This window comes from Podarcis muralis, chromosome 3 (genome assembly GCF_964188315.1).
Source record: "Podarcis muralis chromosome 3, rPodMur119.hap1.1, whole genome shotgun sequence".
Taxonomy (NCBI): Eukaryota; Metazoa; Chordata; class Lepidosauria; order Squamata; family Lacertidae; genus Podarcis; species Podarcis muralis.
The window spans coordinates 11933025-11953978 of NC_135657.1; the positions used below are offsets into that span (position 1 = coordinate 11933025).

A 20954-nucleotide genomic window follows, 5' to 3' on the forward strand; every position below is an offset into this window, starting at 1 on the left:
CTAACTTATCAGAGGGAAAGCGCCAGCCAACATTCCCCTTCCCAAAAAGCACGAGGTCTTCCCCGGCTCCTCCTCTGAAAGATGCTCGGAAAGGGGAGGGCGAAGCGTGGCTGGAGTCCATTCCGGTCCGGACCCCGCCCTCGCGCGCCGAGGACCGAACTTTCCCCCACTTCGGGACCTCCACCTCCACCTCCCCCCCCCCCCACCGCCTCTCCGCAAAACCAACCACTTTCTTTGCTTGCACGATAAGGAGGATCCGTAGTAGCGCAGGGCGCGCGCCTGCCTCTTCATCTTCCTCCCCCTCCTCCTCTAATTGGTAGCGCCCTCCCTTGCCCCCTTCCTCACTGGCCTGTTGGGCTGTCCCTTTCGTTCCAAAGCGCGCCCGGGGGGGTGGGTGGGAATAGAACGGGGGGGGGGGACGGGGACCGAGACTTGGTTCAAGTTCTGCCCGGTCATTGCGCGGAGGCTGCGAGTTGCGCGCGCTTGCTGCCGCCTTCTGTGACTCAACAGGGCGTGGAGACGCTGGTGGCGGCGGCGCCCCTTTTCCCCTCCCGAGGCATCGCGCCGGCTCCTCCGGAGGCATTTGCGCAGCCGCCCTCCCCCCCTTCTTCTTTTTTTTTTGGGTCCTCCTCCTTTCACTTTCTCCCTCCCTCTTTCTCTGCCCCCTCCCTCTCCGGCGGTGCGCGAGGCGAGCTCCAGCCTCCCATCCCTCTCGCTCGCCTCCTTTGCGCCCAAGCAGCAACAGCAGCAGCAGCAGCAGCAGCAGCGAGTGTCTTGCTCCCGTTCCTCATTGTTCTCGCCCCGAAGCAGAAGCAAGGAGCCATGGACGACCCCGACCAGTCCCCCTTGGTCTCTTCCACCGCCCCCTCGGGGGGAGCCGGAGGGCAGGACCAGTGGAAGCCTCAGCAGCCCCTATTCCAGTACCAGTTCGTCGCGGAGGACGACGGCGAGCCCGAGGAAGAGGACGAAGAAGACGACGACGAAGTGGACGACGAGCAGCTGGAAGTGAGGGAGAGGAAGCCCGCCGTCCCGGCCTCTGCCCCGCCTCTGGGCGAGAAGCCCCCGGGGCCCCCGCCTGCCCCCCACCAGCCGGCCTGGACCAGCCACCCGGAGGCGCCCTCTTCCACCACCTCCCCTTTCTCTCCATCCGCCTCCGACTTCTCCCTGCCTGAGGGGAAGGGCAAGGACCCCCCGCGCAGCGCCCCGCCGCCGCCGCCGCACCGGGAGGAGCCCCGCGCCCCCGCCGTCCCTCCGCGCAGCGCCCCGCTGCCGCCCAAGAGAGACGAGCCCCCCGCCGCCTCAGCTGCCAAGAAGGGCGCCGCCTCAGGCTCGCCGGGTGAGTGTGTGCGCGCGCGCGCGTGGGGCAGGGGGAAAACTGAGGAAGACTTGAGGTGGGGGGTGGGGGCAGGGAAGCTCCGAGGGAGATTCCCCCGAGGGGAGCTCAGGGGTGTGGCCGATGGGCTTTGTGGCGATGGGGGGGCCGCAGGAGGAGTTTCCGCGTGGGGGGTGGGCTCAGACCTTGGGGGGGGGGCTTAAAACTGTGGCAGGAGCGGCCTTACAAGGCTGTGGGGAGAGAGTTTCCGGGGGGGGGGAGGGAAGGGAAGGGGCAGGCTGGGGAGCCGTGGGGAAAATGGCGGGGAGGTGGGGTGTGAGGCATGTTTCCTTCGAGGGGGGGGGGGAGGTGTCTGTGGCGGCGATGGGAGCCAGGAGGGATCGGGGTTTTCTTTTGGGGGGGGGGGAGTTGGAGGACTTGTTGAAACGGAAGGCTTGAGGCAAGAAATTGGGGGGGGGGGCGGGCAAGGGACGAACTTGGGGGGCCAGGCATTGCAGGTGAGGGTAGTGAAAGGCGGCGGGAGCTCCTCCAGGGGGAAAGTGGGGAAGGGGCTTAGGAGGCAGGGATGCGGAGGAAGAGTGGCCGTGGGGAGTTTGGGGGTTCAGGGGGGATGATCGAGGCGCAGCTGTTGGCCAGGGAAGGAGTGAGTGGATGTTTTGGGGAGCCGGGGGTGTCTGATTGTGGGGCACAATGAGCAGAAGGGCCGGGGGGGGGCCGTGGTCAGGAAGAGTGACTGGTTTTTCTGAAGGGAGTGGCCGGTGTGTGTGCATGTGTGTGTGTGTGCGCGCGCGCGCGCTACGGAGACTTCTCCGTCGGCGAAGGTGAATAACTGTCCTAGCCCAAGTGGCCAAAGGGGGGGGGTGTTCTTTTTCTCGGGTTGTAAGGTGATCTGCTGGAAAAGCAAGGAGGTGGATCGGGCTGGCGAGGGGGGTGGGCTCTGCAATGGAGCAGATGGGAGTGGCAGGCGCTTTGTGGGGTACACGTGCGCGTGGACGTAGCAGGTCCGGGAAAGGCTTTGCTGCGAAGCGAGCGCCTTTACGCAGGCTCTCTCGCCACTTTCCCCTAAAGAATACTTAGGGGGCCGTAAGCAGCGCTTTGCCATCTGTCATGGGAAGAGCTGAGATCTTCCTTTGTGTCTGGAACCTGTTGTCGACCAGCCTTTTCCCAAAGGCATTTTGTTTGACGGGGCTCCGAATGCCAACACTGGAGAGGAGGAGAGGGGAAAAAAAAATCTAGGGTGTTACAGGAATAGTTCCAGCGCAGGGAAGAATTCTTGTGTGCTGAGAAGGTGGGTGGGGTAACTGCCATTCCGCCCCCCCCCCGTCTTTTGACTTTTGGAGACTTTTCAATTTCAGTAGCTATTAATGCAGGAAGCTGGTTCAACCCCCCCCCCCCATGTAATTCATGCTCCTCCTCTTTGCTTACTTCCCATTCCTGGTGCTTTAGTGCCTTGTTCTTTTCTTGATCTAGAAAAGCCCCCCCCCCTTTTCATTCGGGGTTAAGAAGGGGGTTAAGTGGGGGGGGAGCCCACTCCCCAGTCCTTCCCACTGTCTAGCATAGGCGTTGGAGCTCCGCGTATCTTTTTGTCTGCAGGCAAACTGAGTGCCTCTACATCCAGCTTGTCTATTGTCACAGAGAGCCCGCCTTTTCCTTGCACACACTGGATCTAGAATAGATGAGTGATGGCTCTGGTCCTCCTTACAGCAGGCAGGATTCAGAATGAGCACCTCCCTTCCTGTATATGGAACCAGCAAACTTGACTCAGCCTCCTGCCACCGCCCAGCATCCGCCGCACCAGACCAGACTGGAGAATTATGCAGACTTCTCTCTCTGTCTGCCTCTCTCTCTCTCTCTCTTCCTTCTTTCAAAGATTTCTGTGCCTTCAGTCTGGAATTTCAAGGCGCTTAGCAAAGCCCGTGTACATTGAAATGCAGATATCTGCCCCTTAGAAACATGAAAAGGATTCGGAAAGCATTTGTTCTTAAGTAGAAACAGAGACTAGGGGAATGATTTGGGCAGGAGAATGTCAGCACCAGATTCACACAATACTTTTTGGAGAGACTTACTGGGAGGATACAAATGCAAAAATAATATTACGATTCTTTAAAAAAGAGTGAGGATCGTGTTCTAATTTCATTCATTGTGCATTTCATGCTTACATACTGCACTCCCTTTGGTGTCATTGTTTGCTGTTAATATTACAGAATCAAAATAAAATGTTAAAGAAAAGAGAAGCAGCAGCAGCAGCATAATAAATACAGCACTAAATTCCCACCAAGTTTCATGCTGTTTTAAGGATTAGAAATAAGCATGAAACAGCGGGAAATCCAAGTACTGTAGTATTTTCCAGTCCCCTTTGTCATTCTTGGTAGTGCCTTTAATAATGCAGAAGCAAAAATGGATGCTGCAGAAATAGTGCAGTATTAGTTTTTAAAGGCATGTCTGTAGGTGTTCACTTTCTGTGTATGAGATGGGTATGCTATGAGACGGGTCTTAAAGCCTCTGGATATTCTCTGACAGTGCTGCATTCAGAATAAACTCTAAAGTAGTTCTCGATAGAAGTATATGATAGGAATCTGGGAACAGATGCTCTTTGCCCTTTAGCCATCCTAGGGGATAGGTGTAGTGAAAGTAGTTTCTCTACACTTGTGTGCGATGTATCAAAACATGTTTAGTGCATTTATACCTCACCTTTCTCCCAAGTTGAGAATCAAGGAGGCTTACAAATTTAAAAATATTATAAAATACAAAGCAATAAAAACGAACTAGTTACAAAAATAATTAAATTACATCAGAACATATTTAGCACCAGCAGGGAAAATTCAGTTGCCCTAACAAGTAGGCCATTGATCAGCATGTCAATACCTTAGTTTTCAAAGCCCTGTCTGAGCAGGAAGGTCTTAGCTTGCTAGCAGAAGGATGATAAAGTTGGAGCCAGTCTAACCTCTCTTGGGAGGGAATTCCACAATATGGGAGCCACCACTGAAAAGGCTCTCTCTTGTGTCACAGCCAACTGTTCTTCTGAAGTTGATTGGGTTGAGAGAAGGTGCTCACCTGAGGATCCCATTGGGAGGTTCATATAGGAAGATGCAATTGTTCAGGTAGCCTAGGCTGTGCCCAAGATTCCTGGAATTACAAGAAAGAGAATGATGTATCAAAACACTCTGAAGCTTAATAAGGTACAAAGTAGGGCAAAGAGGAGTGAAAGGAAAGACTTCAGTAGAAAGAACATTGTATAAGCATCAGATCAATTACAAATGGACTTGATGTGTTTTAACTACAAACTTCATGCCCACAAATGAGATGCAAATAAAAGTGGATTAATAGTTAAGATAGTTAAAAATGACAGCAATAAATCCTTGTCTTGTGTTGCAAACGTATATATAGTAGGAAGGGGTGTGTGTGTGTGTTTCTGTGGAAGAACTTGGACTTTATAATCTGGCCAGGGTGGGAATTATCACAAGAATTCTGTGACTGCTTGGGAGAGTGGCTAATGGTTTTATTATTCCTAAATGAAAAGCGACTTCTGAAAAATAGAACGGTTAGAATTAAATGGAATCAGAAACTTGCCAAAGTCCTGAAGGGAGAAAACATTTGTGGAGCTGCTATCTGATCTCCAGAGAATCTCCAAGTATTAACTAGGTGTATTCTCCTTGTTTATGGAATATACAGTTATCCTCACTTTGCTACTCTTATCAATAACATATTTGCTACTGTGCTGTCAATCTCTGGTTGCACATTCCCCCCCTCTTTTCCCCATCAATAACTGGGTGTCTTTCCTCCTAGTATTTCTGTCTTACACTTCCCCTTCATTTTGGAAAATGCTGCTATTTCCCCTTCTCCCCAGATTCAAAATGGGGTGTTCCGCTTCCTGCAGTTTCATCATTTCTAGAACCCAGTGATTCTTTCATTTGATCCCACTAAAATGTTGGTCTTGTCATGTGCTGATTAGGTAGGTCTCCCCATTTCTGCAGGTGCTCCTTCCCCCATTTGACAGCAGGTGGGTGTGTCCCATCTGTGCCTTGCCATATGAAACACTACTTGCATGTTGTAAAGTAACCCATCAGGGAGATTACTGTATCGAAAGCTGTCTCTCCCTGATATTCTGGTTTACTACATTCAGAAAGTTTTTTGCATGTGGGAAATTAAAAGCATATATGTCCCCGCACCAAACACAACTTGCATTCTGAAGTAACACAGGTCCGGATTCTGTCATCTCCCTTCTGCAAAATGCTTAATTACACAGTAATTCTCCAGTAGCACAGGTATATAGGGGCAGGTTGATTGCGTCATGGCCCTTAAATAATAGTGTTGATACATTAACTTTTAATATATTGGTGTGTACAGAATTGAACTCTGTGAATTTAGCACAAGGAATTTGGATATAAATTTATGTAATGCAAGCTTTGCTTCCTGTTTGAGATGAGCAAAGAATTTTGAAGGGTTGATCTCTTTCAGTGGAATGTTGTTTCATACTACAGAAAGGTAAGAGTGCTCTGTGTGTGAACAACCATGCTCGCTTGAAAAGTATTTGGCTGTGTTGGCAATCCACATGTCGAGAGCAATTTTTGAACTTCCCTTCATGCTGATTCATTCAAATGGAGTGTTTGTGTGGGTAGCCGAGGCTTGCCTGTTAATGCAGCACATGGTTGGATGGTCTCGTGGAGGAGGAGTCTAACGCACATGGCTTGACAGCATGGTTCAGGGCTTTGCACTAGCAACCCCAGCGGATGAGTACATTTGAGCTATCCTAGGGCTTGCTGATTAGAAGGTCGGTGGTTTGAATCCCCACGACGGGGTGAGCTCCTGTTGTTCAGTCCCAGCTCCTGCCCACCTAGCAGTTTGAAAGCATGTCAAAGTGCAAGTAGGCAAATAGGTACTGCTGCAGCGGGAAGGTAAACGGCGTTTCCGTGCGCTGCTCTGGTTCACCATGCTTAGTCATGCTGGCCACATGACCCGGAAGCTGTCTCTGGACAAACGCCGGCTACCTCGGCCTATAGAGTGAGATTAGCACCTCAACCCCAGAGTTGTTCGTGACTGGACCTAACGGTCAGGGGTACCTTTGCCTTTATAGCCTTTGAATTGTTTCTTTGGCTGGAGTTGCTCCACTAAAAGCTGGTGCTGGGATGCTTAGAACCCAATGAACAATCACTAAGAACTGATAAAGCTCAAACTCTGAGCATCCTCCATAGTTAACAGCTAACTCTGACTCACTTCTAATAGTTTGTCCTCCTGCAGTGGATTTTTTTACTGTGTTATTAGTAGGAGAGTAAATGTGGACATTTAGCACAGGAATTGCATTCTGTGTTCACTGTGCATATTATTTAAATGCAGGAGTTCAGTTCTAGAGTGTAGATTGTGAAGAGCTTGGCTAAAAACTGGCTTGCGGTGGATATAAATGGAAGTACGCATTTTCTAATTGAGGTGCTTGAAATCCTGCTCAGTCTTTTGACCTTGGCATCTCGCTTCCTAGTGTGTAACCAGATTCTTGTTTATGAAGATGCTGCATCTAGCCGTGACCTTAACTTGTCGAAAACAAGCTCATACCCTGCTGTTTGCAAAAACTATGCAATTCAGCAAATCTGCATTATTATTATTTGCCTAATTTTGCAGTTAGTCTTTTGAACAACCTGGGATATGGTAAGAAGCAGTGGAAATAATCGGAAGGGAAGAAGTAGGTAGGTGCTAGGACAGGTTGAGGTGAGTTCATGGCACAGAAGAAGTGGCTAGAGATAAGTTTTTCTCCCTTTTTCAAAAATATAGAGCTTGTGGAAATATAGTTGGAAGATTCAGGATATATAATAGAAAGCACTTCATGCAGTGCATAGTTAACTTAAGGCTGTCAATGGCCACTAGCCAGGGTGGCTATGCTTTTCCTCTATGGTTGAAGGCAGCAATGCTTCTAGTTGCTGGAAGCCACAGGAGGGGAGAATGGTCTTGTGTTTAGGTTCTGCTTGCCAGTTTCTCGCAGGCATCCGGTTGGCCACAGTGAAAACTCTTGAATCCAGGAGTGCTATCTTTCCTGGCCACTTTGAGTCTTCATCAGATGCTGACTGCCTACATGTTCTCAAGCTTGCTTCTGCAGCCATAAGGACTAAAGGTAAAGGTACCCCTGCCCGTACAGGCCAGTCTTGACAGACTCTAGGGTTGTGCGCTCATCTCACTCAAGAGGCTGGGGGCCAGCGCTGTCCGGAGACACTTCCGGGTCACGTGGCCAGCGTGACAAAGCTGCATCTGGCGAGCCAGCGCAGCACACGGAAACGCCGTTTACCTTCCCGCCAGTAAGCGGTCCCTATTTATCTACTTGCACCCAGAGGTGCTTTCGAACTGCTAGGTTGGCAGGCGCTGGGACCGAGCAACGGGAGCGCACCCCGCCACGGGGATTTGAACCGCCAACCTTTCGATTGGCAAGCCCTAGGCGCTGAGGCTTTTACCCACAGCGCCACCCGCGTCCCAGACTAGAAACTCATTATTTCAACATGAAAGCTGGGATTCCCAAGATGGGATTCCTCCGCCACATAGCCAGATCTTCTAACAGCACAGTACAATGTTAGAAACTCATATATATAAGCTAGGTGTCTGTTTGCCAGGGGGTTGGACTAGATGACCCTCGGGATCCCTTCCAATGCAACAATTCTACAGTTTCTATGATCTCAGCTACATTGCTTGATGGTAGCCTGCTCTTACAACAGATCACGTGTCGCAGTATGCAAGAAGGAGAAACACGCACACAGTGGAAATGATACTTTCAACTCTGGTTGTCAACTTGGTGCCCTGCCATGTGATGCCCAAAATCTTTCTGATACAGTGCATATGGAAGGCTGTAAGTTGCCTATGGCTCACTTGCATACAGCAGCGTACTCAACATGCAAGCAGGTAGACCTTCATTGTGGTATTGGTCATTAGCATCACATTCTCCCATACCCTTTTGGAGAGGCAAGCCATTGTCATAGCTGCCTTGCCAATACTCTTGTCCAGCTCAGAATTGATGGAGAGGTTGCTGGTTATGGTGGAGCCCAGGTAGACAGGATCGTCTACCACCTCTAGTGTGTGGTTCCCAGTTCTGATGTGTGGAGAGCTGGTGACCTCATAACTCAGGGTGCTGGTCTTCGTCAGGCTGAACTCCCTGCGGGCTTGGGCAAAATGGTTGAGATGAGTCTTTGTAGAGCTTCCTTGGAGTGCATCGTCAAAGCTGTGTCATCTGTAAACAACATCTCTTGGATAAGAACCCACCACATTTTTGTACTGGCATGGAGTTGTGCCAGGTTGAGCAGACCCTATCAGTCCTTGAATGGAGATACACACTGTCTCCAGTCAAGCTGAAGGCATAGCAGAGCAACAGGGAGAAGAATATGCCAAAGTCATCAAACTAAACTATGGTTTAGTGTGAAAATGTGTGAGCCCCACCTAGAAAGGAGATTGTGGCTACTTTGCCTCTCTGGTCCTGCTGTGAGCTAAGTCATGATTTGCCTTGGTGCATCATCAGCCCGTGAGCTTGTGGTTTGTCTTGGTTACAGCTCCTGTTTGACCTGGAGGGAGACTGGTGGCTTGGCTCTACATTACATGCAAATGATGCTATGTGTACTACATCTTACATCATCCAGCATGGCTGATTATCTGGGAAGATGGGAGCTGTAGCCTACCACCAACATCTGGAGAGCATCATTTTGGCTCCCCCACCTCTGGCGATACATAGAGAATGCACAACTTTAGCTAAGGCTTGGTAGGCTTCACATGTAAATGCCTTCTTGAATTGTATCACATTTTTCCTTCTGAAAACAAGGACTGCAGTTCCGGTAGGGTTTCACCATAAATCCTATTTCTATTTACAGTAATATTAAAGGATAACAACTTTAAAGTTTTGGCAGCAGCTCAAGAGTATGTCACTGGGTATTTGCATTGTCCCAAATGTTTACCTGAGAAGGTGTGCTGTTGGAAACTTACCTTGAATACCTGTCATCCTCTCCACATGCTTTTAGCTCATCTCAGCTTTCATATGCTGTTGGGATGAACTCCCTTTTCTCATTGAAACAAACCCCTGTTAAACCCTCCCACGTTTTTGTTTTTTTTTAAAAAAGATATTTATTAGAAGTTTAATAGTTGAAAAAAAAGAAAGACAATAAAAAGTTACAATACATTAAAAAAAACAAAAACAATACAGCAAAACAATAAAAAAACACTTAAAAACACATCCAATATTTTCGTATCTTTACCTTTCATTTACTTGTTTCAACGACCTCCTCACACCTCCCTTTTTTGTATTCCAGTTCAATTAGCTATTTCAGCAAATCCTTTCCATCTTTCTCAATTTTTGTTCTATAATATATCTTAACACAATCTGACCTTAAATTTTACACTTTGGCCCATTGACAATCTATTTTTACTTAGTTCTTTATAACATTTCTGCTAAAACCATGTAGCTTCATTCCAGCATCCTTCTAACATTCATTAGTTTTACAGTATTTCTGTAAATATACTTTGACATTTTTCCACTCTTCTTCCACCGACTCTTCTCCCTGGTCTAAACCCTCCCTCGTATTTCCCTCTGTACTCCAGAACTTGTTTCTCTCTGCACCACTACAACACACAATTATCCTCCTGGTTCCCCCTCCCCCCAATTCTCACAACTTCTGCTGCCTTCTCCCTCTACCTGTAGTCAACTTACCTTTGAATCTGTTCTCCCCCCCCTTTATCTAAAGCATCTATCCCATTATTTCACATCAAAGACTTTCCAGGGTAGCTTAAAAAGATCAGAAGTAAGGCACTCCCTGCCTTCAGGATTACAATGTGCTGCCCTTCATACCAGTTGCAGTTGGATCTCTCCCAGTCAGGAGGTTTGTGCCTGGGAGGGTCAGTGCTTAACCCTTCATGTCCCTGCTGGTTCTTCCTAAAGGCCATCTTTCCACATGTAGCTTCCCCACTGCTGACCTTCAAGTCTCAGTGCTTGGCTTGAAGGTGGGAATATGTGCTTATTTGAAAAATAACAATGCCAAGCAACAACAACAACAATTTATTACTTATACCCCACCCATCTGACTGGGTTTCCCCAGCCACCCTGGGCGGCTTCCAACAGGAGATTAAAAAGACATTAAAACATCAGTCCTTAAAAAACTTCCCTAAATAGGGCTGCCTTCAAATGTCTTCTAAACGTCAGGTAGTTGTTTATTCCTTTGACATCACCAGCTCAATATGTATTCAACTTTGAACTTCCACAAGGCTGTCTTGAGTCAATGCATCGATTGGCGTAGAGTCAGACCCTCTCGGCCACCTGCCAATCTTCCCTGCAACATGCTCCTTCCAAAACACATCCTTGTCTTTACACTACCACACATCTCTCCACATGTAAATCTTTCAATTTCTAAAATTCATTCTTTCCCCCTGCATATGCGTGTCTCTCTGTGTTCGCTCTTTCTTAGGGATTCAGTCTTCTCCGTTGGTTCTCTTTACTCTCTCATTTCCCCTTCCTTCAGTATATGGTTTTGCTTGCATTCCTCTACAATGCCTTGCTGAGAACACATGGGGCTTTTTGTTTTTGCACACAGGGCTTTTTATTCCCCAGCCAGTTCACGTAGGCGAGAGCCTCAGACAGGTGGGCTAGCCACACTGGCAGCCCGCCTGCAACAGCTTACCAAAAACTGGCACAGACTTCCAACATGGGCCTCTGAACCCAAGGCGTTGCCCCATCCCTGCCCATACTTTCGATGAGCTTGAGAGAGCCTTACAATTTCCCAGGCATAAGTGGGAAACAGTTGCAAACAGTGGGGCCCTGGGAATTCTTCCAGAGTACAGCAAATAAGACAGGGATTGGGCTGTGACTTCTCTTTTGCAAGTCTGGTTGTGTGGAGACCTCATGATTGTCAAGAGCTTATGTGTTTTCAGCTTGATAGCTTTGGCAGAGTGTAACTGTTCTGATAACATTGTTTCGGAAGACTTCTGCAAAATGGCTTTTGCCCTTCTCTGTTATTGCACTGGGCGTATTTTCTTGTTTAGAAACGTATGCAGATTCGTTGAAGCAATTTAATATTTCTGAAGGTTATGATTTGATTTCGAAAGGTTCAAACGCCAGTATGTAGGGAACAGATATTAAATCATTACCTTCTGTTCTCTGCCAAAACAAACTTGATTTTATGAAAGTCTAGTCATTATTGAGGGGGAAAGCCAGTTGTAGCTGTACATACTAATTGTGTACGGCAGCAGGGAATGGAAGCATCTGGGAAGTCAGCGGATGCAACTGTTGTACAAATGTCCATTGGTTATTTCACTGTTGAATTTGCATAATAGTGGTAAGTTCGTAATGGCTTTGTAATAATGCCAGAATGGCTGCAAATAAGTTTTTGGCGGCCTTGTTTTGATCTGTTTTCTCGTTGTTTTTCATTCCAGTGCTTGTACTAATGTTTTTGTAGTCAAAGCTGGACTAGTATTTAAGCCTCTCTGTGGCCAGAGTATGGAGGTTCCTACTTGCCATATTTTGGTACAGCCCTGTGCATCTGGCAAGCAGAAGCCTCACCTCTCCTGTTATAGTGTTCCAGGAAGCCTCACTTCTCCTGTTGGTGCTTCAGGAAGAGGAGGAGTCAATCCCAGGAAGCTGAGAAGGGTGGTGGTGGTGGTGGGGGGTTGTGTGCCACTGTTGATACTTGATGATCCGTCCTAAGTGGCAATCAACTTAAATTCTAGCTCTTCTCTTTCTAGGATGGATGATTTCTCTTGGCAAGTCATTTAAGATGGTATTTATACCCTTCTTCTTTTGTAAGCATTTGAAAGCAACTAAATGATAAATGTGAATCTAAAACGTATCCTTAAAGGGATTACTACTTGCATTCCATTTTTTAAAAAGCCTTTGACAATAACTAAATTATATTGATCAATAAATTGGGGCCTAGGGGCAAACAGGGCCCCTTCCCATTAATCCTATCTTCTGGGATACTCTTCTATGAACCCTTCTCTCTCATGTATCAACTTCTCGTGAGTGTGAGGGTTCAGTATTTCAGTCTTGGAGAACCACCGCCAATAGGAGTTAATACACCAGTGTGAGATAGTTATGTTCACATGAGACCAGGAGTTAAGATACTTTGAGCAGGATTCCATTTGATTGTGGAATCAAGGGTTTTGAGGTGTGTTCCAGTGCAGCAGAACAAATAATTCCTGTTTGGCCGCCTCATTGACTTTAGTGCTTCCTCTCCTTAAAGGGGGTGTGTCTTCTCTGAAATAGTAAATGGATGCATAACTTCAACATTAGAGTCTGCATGCCCACATTTCATATTTGCATGCCATTAAGGGACAATTCTTAAGACAGTTTTGCATTTACAACTTTAAATTAGCAAGAAGAATAGATATTAACGGTAGTGTTGTCTTCTGACGATAAGTAGTTAGTTGCTACTTTGCAATTTCATAACTTGGAAAGGTTTTGATAACATGCACATTTAGAAACGATCCGTTAAAAAGGCTGAGATTCCTTCATTGCAGGGGGTGATACTATGATTCTATGTTTAAATAAATAAACATTTCAAATGTCTGACAGTTCTCATCAATACCATTTAATTGTTCTCATTTCAGCCAGCAGATTTTCATGAAGGTCAAATTTTAATGTGGAAATCCTTTTCATAACTCATTGTCCAAAGAGTGATGCTTGTCTAGCTATGCATAAATAATTAAAATGTTCCAAACGGACATTATGGTGCACACTTTCTCAAGCCCTTTTAACAGATAATAGGGTAGCAGTATAAACTGAAAGCAAAATATGTTGTATCAATCTGCACCACTCTCTGCCTGCATGAGCAGCACTTATAATCTGCAGCATTAATTTTGTAGTAGTAACCTACAATATTGGGACGCAGGTGGCGCTGTGGGTTAAACCACAGAGCCTAGAACTTGCCGATCAGAAGGTCGGCGGTTCGAATCCCCACGATGGGGTGAGCTCCCGTTGCTCAGTCCCAGCTCCTGCCCACCTAGCAGTTCGAAAGCACGTCAAAGTGCAAGTAGATAAATAGGTACCATTCCTGCGGGAAGGTAAACGGTGTTTCCGTGCGCTGCTCTGGTTCACCAGAAGCGGCTTAGTCATGCTGGCCACATGACCCGGAAGCTGCACGCCGGCTCCCTTGGCCAATATAGTGAGATGACTGCCGCAACCCCAGAGTCGTCCACGACTGGACCTAATGGTCAGGGGTCCCTTTACCTTTACCTTTAACCTACAATATGGAGAAAGCTGTTTTTCAGATGTCATGTAGCAATAAACTTTGCACTCTGCAGCTTCCCACGAAGTTCTTCAGCCATCCTCTTAATAATTCCCTTTACACAATTTTGATAACCCAGGGCTACTTCAGGAGGGAGGCCAGGGTATAAATTCAATAAGTAATAATAATCTATCCCTTTAAATTTACTTGGTGTGGGAAATCAGGCAACGTAAAAACTAAGATGAGATCATCACCCACACCATTTCCTGCATCTCGTGCAAATAAATGTGTGCATTAATAGTGCCTTGGTTTTGCAATGCACATCTTTGTTCTCCTCCGCCGGATCCCTGCTTTGTTGAGTAATCGTACAGAGGCAAGCTAGCATTCCTTAATTCTCGGATGCTTTACTTGGCAACCTGAGCACTGCAGTAATCTGATCTCTTTGTGCGGCTTAATACTTTCAAGAAATCAAAGACCAAATAAAGATTGGCTCCATTTTATACTTGATGCTTTGGAAGTAGAATGTGCACAAATCAGCAGGGCACCCTTTAAGTGTATGTTGCAAAGCATCTCTCCTGTTTTGTGTTCTTCAGCAGCTTCAGGGCCAAGAGGGTTTGTATGTGGGTGTGTGGATGTGTATGATGTAACTCCACACAACCCTAAGAAAGTTGGGAAATCTTAATCATAGTGCATGTTTGATGTTTTTAGGCCACTGTCCTGGTAAAAATATAACCAGGTTCGCTAACGAGGGCAAAGCCATAACAGACTAAAAAAGTGGACTAATAATAAAACTAAATAGAAATATAATTATTTTATTTTAAAACACAAGAGAGAAAGCAACTGCAGGAAGCAGAGAAAGACCCACTAAATGCAGTGGATAATAATAATAATAATAATAATATAATATTGTCGCCAGAATAGTGATAATTGGATGGCGTTCTAGAGGAAAGAATTCACCACTGAAAAGTCTTTCTTCCTGCTTGGAATTATGGTACTTATTCGCCAGTAGAGATTGTCTGTATGGCAGCCATGCTATCTAGTATGGACAAAATCGGCAACTTGAATTGGACCCATAAAAACACTGAAAGCCGGGGCAGATCTCTTAAAACAAGTTCCATTCAGTGTGGCATAACTCTAGGCAGAAGTCTGGCTCCCATATTCTAAAATAACTGAGGTTTCTAATCAGCCTTCTAGAAGGTAGCCCATTATAATGCATTATATTCATGTTGGCTTTCTTGGCCACCCAAGGCATTTTCAGCAAAAACATGTAGGTGGTATGCACTAAAAAACAGCCATGGTGATGCTTTCTGCAACTGGCACCTGAAAACAGTCCCTTTGGACATGCACCTGTGAGGTTTGGGAGGTGCAAACAACACCCAGCAGGCTTTATTTATTTATTTATAAATTTGTATACCACTTTATAGGGACGCGGGTGGCGCTGTGGGTTAAACCACAGAGCCTAGGACTTGCCGATCAGAAGGTTGGCGGTTCGAATCCCAGTGACGGGGTGAGCTCCCGTTGCTTGGTCCCTGCTCCTGCCAAGCTAGCAGTTCGAAAGCACGTCAAAGTGCAAGTAGATAAATAGGTACTGCTCCGGCGGGAAGGTAAATGGTGTTTCTGTGCGCTGCTCTGGTTCGCCAGAAGCGGCTTAGTCATGCTGGCCACATGACCCGGCCAATAAAGTGAGATGAGCGCCGCAACCCCAGAGTCGGTCACGACTAGACCTAATGGTCAGGGGTCCCTTTACCTTTACCTTTATACCACTTTAATATTTTTTAATAAAAATCCGAATGCGGTTTACAGCCTATTAAATAAATCAATCAATACAACAATAGCTGGGCAATGTTCCTCCAGCCTCATGAGGAGCCTCTTCAGTGGGGCTGGTGAGTCTGGGCCTTGCCCCCCAGGCCAGGTGGAAAGGGCTTTGTAGGGAGCAGCCTTCACACCTCACAGCCGGGCAATGTTCCTCCGGCCTCATGACAAACACAACACCATATAGTGCATAATTCAAGCCAGCCATTCCATATTCTTGATGGTCAGCTGCTATGGTGTGCATTGCTCAGCTTTTGCATCATCTTAGATATGCACTGGCTTGCTCATAGTCCTTTAATCGCTTTCCCACCAGGTTCACATGTTGCCTCATTAAATGAGGCTCTGGCAGAGCTCTTCTGCAGGGCACAGCTGGCGCCCTTTGCATAACTCTTTTTTTGCTTCTTGGATCAGTCAGGAAGGATAGCTAGTAATTATCCTGCCGATACTACGCTCTTGAAATAGTTGATCGCAAGAGGTGAACTGGAGGGCGTATAAGACTTGGGCGAGGGCTAATGGTTAAATAAAAGCTCTTTTGCTGTTTGCTTCAGTGGAAATATGTTAGCTCAACCTTGGAGTAAGTGGACATACATGCACTCTCGAGACTGTTAAGTCAGTGCACTGATTCTGCCTATGCTATTTCATGATTTTATACAACCCGCTTTGCATTTAAAACAGTCCCAAATATTATATTAAAACATCTTTTCCTTATTTCTGCAGTCAATTAGCAATAGCTGTCCCCACCCCCGAGAGATTCAATTCCTTAATGTACTTAACATTCACATGTTTAGGGGGCGAATGTGTGGAGGGGGAAGCATGCTAAAATTAGGGACTCTTGATCCTCATCTTAGGAGAGTAACAGTGTGAATCACATCTGCTGGTGTGGAATTCTGGGTGGAGTTTTAAGTGACCTGTTAATGACCCACATTAGCAAATAAGTGTAGCGGATGAAACGCCCTGGAATTTTTTGGCTGGTGGATCCTGAGTCAATATTCCTGGGCGTTCCTATTTAGGCTTGCAGCTAAGATTGGGGCAAGTGGCCGGGGGGTGGGGTGGGGTAGAATGGGGAGGAGTGTTCCTTAGTAGAAGCTTTTCCACTTTGTGACAAACACGAGTAATCCTGCATGCGAATTCTCTCGTTTCGTTCTTTTTAAATATGGGTGTAAAATATCTGCTAAAAATATGAATGCTGAATACTCTCTTCTCCCTCTTTCCCTTCTTTGAGCTCATTTTCCGCATTTATTTCTGCTGAGGTCATACTGTATTTGTTTTTCAGATGAGACTCTTTTTGCTCTTCCTGTTGCATCTGACCCTCTGATGCACTCTTCTGCAGGCAAGTTATTTCAGCTAGCCTTCTGCATTGGAGTATGCCCCCACCCCTCCGTGTCCTTTGCGTTTTCCTTTCCCACTAATAGTTTCTAGATGTATTTACTAAAAAAAAAGTTGTCGAGGATCCAAGAATACTAAAGTCTCCTAAATTTGCAAAACATGTTTTGTTTGTTTCGAAGTGGCTCGAAATTCAAACTTGGGCAGTTTCTGTTTTGCAGTTAAACTGCAGCTGTCCATGAATTCTTGGAACTTTCCCCTAGGAACACCTTGTAGCTACTATTAACAGAATAACTATTAAAGGTGTAGTTGCTTTTGCTGATATAGAGTTGGCTCTAATTGGTTACAATTAATGAACTGTTAGCATTAATGCAGTTTACCATAATTGAAATTGCTTCGTCTTTTCACCTGTCGGGTGTATGAAGAAGGTAACACTGCCAATCTCTTAATTACCGTATTTTTTGCTCTATAAGACTCACCTTTTCCCTCCTAAAAAGTAAGGGGAAATGTGTGTGTGTGTGTCTTACGGAGCGAATGCAGGCTTCGCAGCTATCCCAGAAGCCAGAACAGCAAGAGGGATCACTGCTTTCGCTGCGCAGCGATCCCTCTTGTTGTTCTGGTTTCTGAGATTCAGAATATTTTCCCCCTTTGTTTTCCTCCTCCAAAAACTAGGTGCGTCTTATGGAGCGAAAAATACGGTGTATAGTTAAGAGACTGGGCTTCAGATTCTTTGAGTTTTCCTCTTCCTCCTTGTATTTATTCCCCAGTTTACTGTTAACATTCACACTGGCTCTTAACTATGGTTAATGCTAAGCAGGATTCCCCTTGTTACCTGGGCTTGAAGTTGGTTTGCAAATGCTGATTTAGAGGGAACCTACTTCGTCTTAAGCATAGTAGGTGTTAAGTAGGGTTGCGGTGAGTCCTCAGTTCCTAGGACACACCCTCTTTTTCAGGAGTAAGGTTTGAGACAAACTGCATTCATTTGCTTTTAATGGCCGTCGTAGCGTCCTCTTTTCTCTCTCTTCAAAATATGGAAACCCTAGTTGAAGACTTGGGAGGGAGAGGAAATGCATTACTTATCGCCTTCTCCTACTCTCTTGGCTATGCTTAAGAGAACATCAATATTATTTCTTCACATGGTTATTATTATTCACTTGCTTTTTTCAAAAAAAAAAAAAAGAGTGGGTAGGAGAACAAGTCCTATTTCTCAGGCTTGTTCTGCAAAACCTGTGTACCTTGCATTGCTCTAAGCTCTCCCCTAACCTTATTGGATTGCACAACATTTGCTGCTTCATTTACATTTACCTTCTCTTAGCTTTAATATTGCATGCTTTCCCTACTAACCTTTCTAGCTGCAAGTGTTGAGAGCTAGCTACTGTGTGTTTTTTGGGGGGGTGGATCTTGTCGTTAAAACTTGCCTTAACTTTCAGACCACTTGCACTCTTCGCTAACTTTCCTTTCTGTCCACGGCCACAGACAAAGGTATGGACTTGCAGGAGCAGCTGGGTCGTGCATGGCGAGAAGATTTCGCTGCAGCCCCCCTTGACGCTACCGCTTCTCTTCCCTCTCTCTCTCCTCTCTCAGCCAATCCTTTTAAAGACTACACAGCCCCCAACGCAGTATCAGGCGGGCTATCTGCAAAGGGCAGTTACGGTCAGGTTGAAAGCCAGGCATTTACCGCTGCTACCAAAAACGCACGTAACCCGTTCCTTGAAGATGCTGGTGGTTCAGAAGCGAAACCTTCAGAAGCAGTGCCCTCTGACACTGGGACAGGGCTATTCTTTTCATCTCAGACCAAGGAACCATCAGGCACCAATGAAGTGTTTAATATAGAAAAACTCTCTGCACACCAGCAGGACTCTTCTCCAGAATCTCCTGTCGAGCTGTTTGTGAAGCACGATGACGATGCATCTCTTGAAGACCGAAAGCACGATGCCGACGAAAATATGGCTTTCGTAGACCTTTCCGCAAGGGACGACTATGTGGATTTCAAGCCTTTTGAGCCATCATGGGCTAGCAATGAAAGCAGCAGTTTGAAAGAAATGGCTAGGAGTCAGATGGATGGTGTAGGTAAATATGACACGGAGGAGGCTCAGGCTCTGCCGGTAGAAAAAGACTTTGGAAAAGAGAGCGAGAAGAAGCATGAAAGCAGCAATGAAGATATTTCTTTCCCCAGCACTCCAGAAGCCACAAAAGATTTTTCAGAAGCTTACATTACTTGTGCCAAGTTTGAATCAGCTGTGACAGTCGAGGGCAGCACAGCCAAGTCTCTGGTGGAGGAGCAGGCTTCTGAAAATAAAACAGATGAGAAAAAGATAGCAGAGATGAAGGCCCATTTTGGAACGGAACCAAGCGTTGCCCACAATGAGTTGGCAAGTGGCCAGGGCAAGAATGCTGAATCTGATAAAGCCGAGAATCTGCTGGCGTCTACTGATGCTCTGGCCAATATGCCCGAAGGTCTTACTCCTGACTTAGTGCAAGAAGCATATGAGAGTGAACTTCATGATGCAGTTAGCCCCAAACTTGCTTACGAAACGAAGATCGATTTGGTTCAGGTGTCCGAGTCGTCGCAAGAGCCCTTGAATGTGGCCGTGCAGCTCTGCCCCTCTTTTGAAGGAGGGTCTGAAACAGCTCCTTCCCCTGTCTTGCCAGATATTGTCATGGAAGCACCCTTGAACGCAAGCGCTGTTGGGTTGGTTGCTCCTGCCGTGCAAACCGAAGCCTCCCCTTCGGAAGCTTTTGCTGGCGATTACGAGAACGACTACGAGAATGTAATGCAGAAGTCTGAGGAGCCTCCCTCGTATCAGGAGGCAATGAATGTACCCGCAAGTCAAGCACAAGAAACCAAGGTTGATGCTGCCGATAAAGAACCCGGACATAAGAATGGTACAACTGCGGAAGACTTGGAGAATTCTTATATATCCATTGCGTGCGACTTAGTTAAAGAAACTAAGGTTTCCAATGAATCTGGTTTGCCGGCCGTTGCAGAGAAATCCAAGGAGGTGATTTCAGAATGTGTTTCCCAACCTGTGCCTGAATATGCCGAGCCTGACGAGAAAGCACCTGGGAAAAGTGACTTATTTGGTAGTTATCAAGAACCAGTCCTTGCTCAGAAAGAGAGGGAAGCTGTGAAAGAGAAAAGCACCGCATCTGATGATAAGATTGTATCAAAGGAAGGTTGGGAGGAGAAGCAGAAGGAGTTGCCACCTTCCCTTAGCAAGCCTTACCTAGAATCCTTCCAGCCTCAGACTGAACCCCCCAAAAATGCACCCACTGTTTGGGCTCCAGAAGTAGCAAAGGAGGAGAAGACATGGAAGGAACTAGACATGGAAGAACTACGTATTGGCGCAGGTTATTTTCCTGTTCCCAAGGAGCTCAAAGTGGGAGACAAAATTGTGTTGTCTGCAGAATCCTCTCCAGAGACAGATGACTTCCCCACAGCTCCTTATCAGGCTGCTAAGTCGGTGATGGAAAAAGATGTGTCGAAGGAGATGGAAAGCAGAGAGCCCCGTGATGCATTTGAATCAGAGGCAAGGCAGTCTCCTTACCAAGAGGTGGCCCACGACCTTTCTTTGAAGAATGTGCAAGTCAGAAATGAAGAGAGAGGTCCTGCCTTGGGAAAACCCTCCGTGAGACTGGACAGAGAAGTGCCTGAAGCAACGAAGGAGATCTCGCCCCCAGCTAATGTTACCCCTTCGCCGGCAGAGAAAAAGTTAGACAGTGTAGGAAAGGGAGCTGAGAGAGGAGCTGCTTCTGTCAAGGAAAAGGAGAAACCTGCCCCTATGTTTTCATCAAAGCTGAGTAAGCCTTCAGGTAACCTGCTTTCACTTCCTTTGCATTTCACTAATCAATGTGTTTCTTCAGCATGCCATGGCTTGTGCCCCTCTCGAAAATGTGTGTCTGACGATCTGGCTGTACATCTCTCTGGTGGCGTCTGCTCAGAAAGCGCCCGTCTAGATTTCCTCCCTCTCTGCCTGCTGCCCAGCCCTTCTTCCCAACATAGTTGCTTGAGGTTGAGATTTTATGCTGCACATAGAAGGAGGTGCTGCTGCTGCTTGCTTCGAAATGGTTGCCTCTGTTGGGTCTTCTGTGTAGAATTTGTGTAAGCCAGAAGATGCCTTTGGGTGATGCTTGCTGATGGCACTTCTAATCTGGATACTCTAGACCAGGGATTCCCAAACTTGGGTCTCTAACTTGTCCTGTTAGCTAGGGATGATAGGAATTGTAGCCCCAAAACAGCTGGAGACCCAAGTTTGGGCAACTCTTCTCTAGACACAGTCTAGAGAGATGAGCCTCGTTTAACCAATTCACTTCCT

At 46.6% G+C, this 20954-nt stretch overlaps 1 protein-coding gene across 4 annotated transcripts in view; it reads left to right on the top strand.

Moving 5' to 3' along the window:
* The first annotated feature begins 457 nt into the window (after positions 1 to 457).
* Positions 458 to 20954, top strand: part of RTN4 (reticulon 4) — a 63522-nt gene continuing 43025 nt past the window's right edge. Inside the window, exons 1-3 of one of the 4 annotated variants that reach the window (XM_028725099.2) lie at positions 458 to 1336; positions 16589 to 16645; positions 18223 to 20451. In XM_028725099.2, coding sequence (XP_028580932.2) covers positions 823 to 1336; positions 16589 to 16645; positions 18223 to 20451 — 2800 coding nt within the window. In that variant the 5' untranslated portion in view covers positions 458 to 822. Of the gene's footprint in view, positions 1337 to 16588; positions 16646 to 18114; positions 20452 to 20954 lie in introns of all 4 variants that reach the window. The other 3 variants (XM_028725097.2, XM_028725101.2, XM_028725102.2) reach the window with 3 other exon arrangements.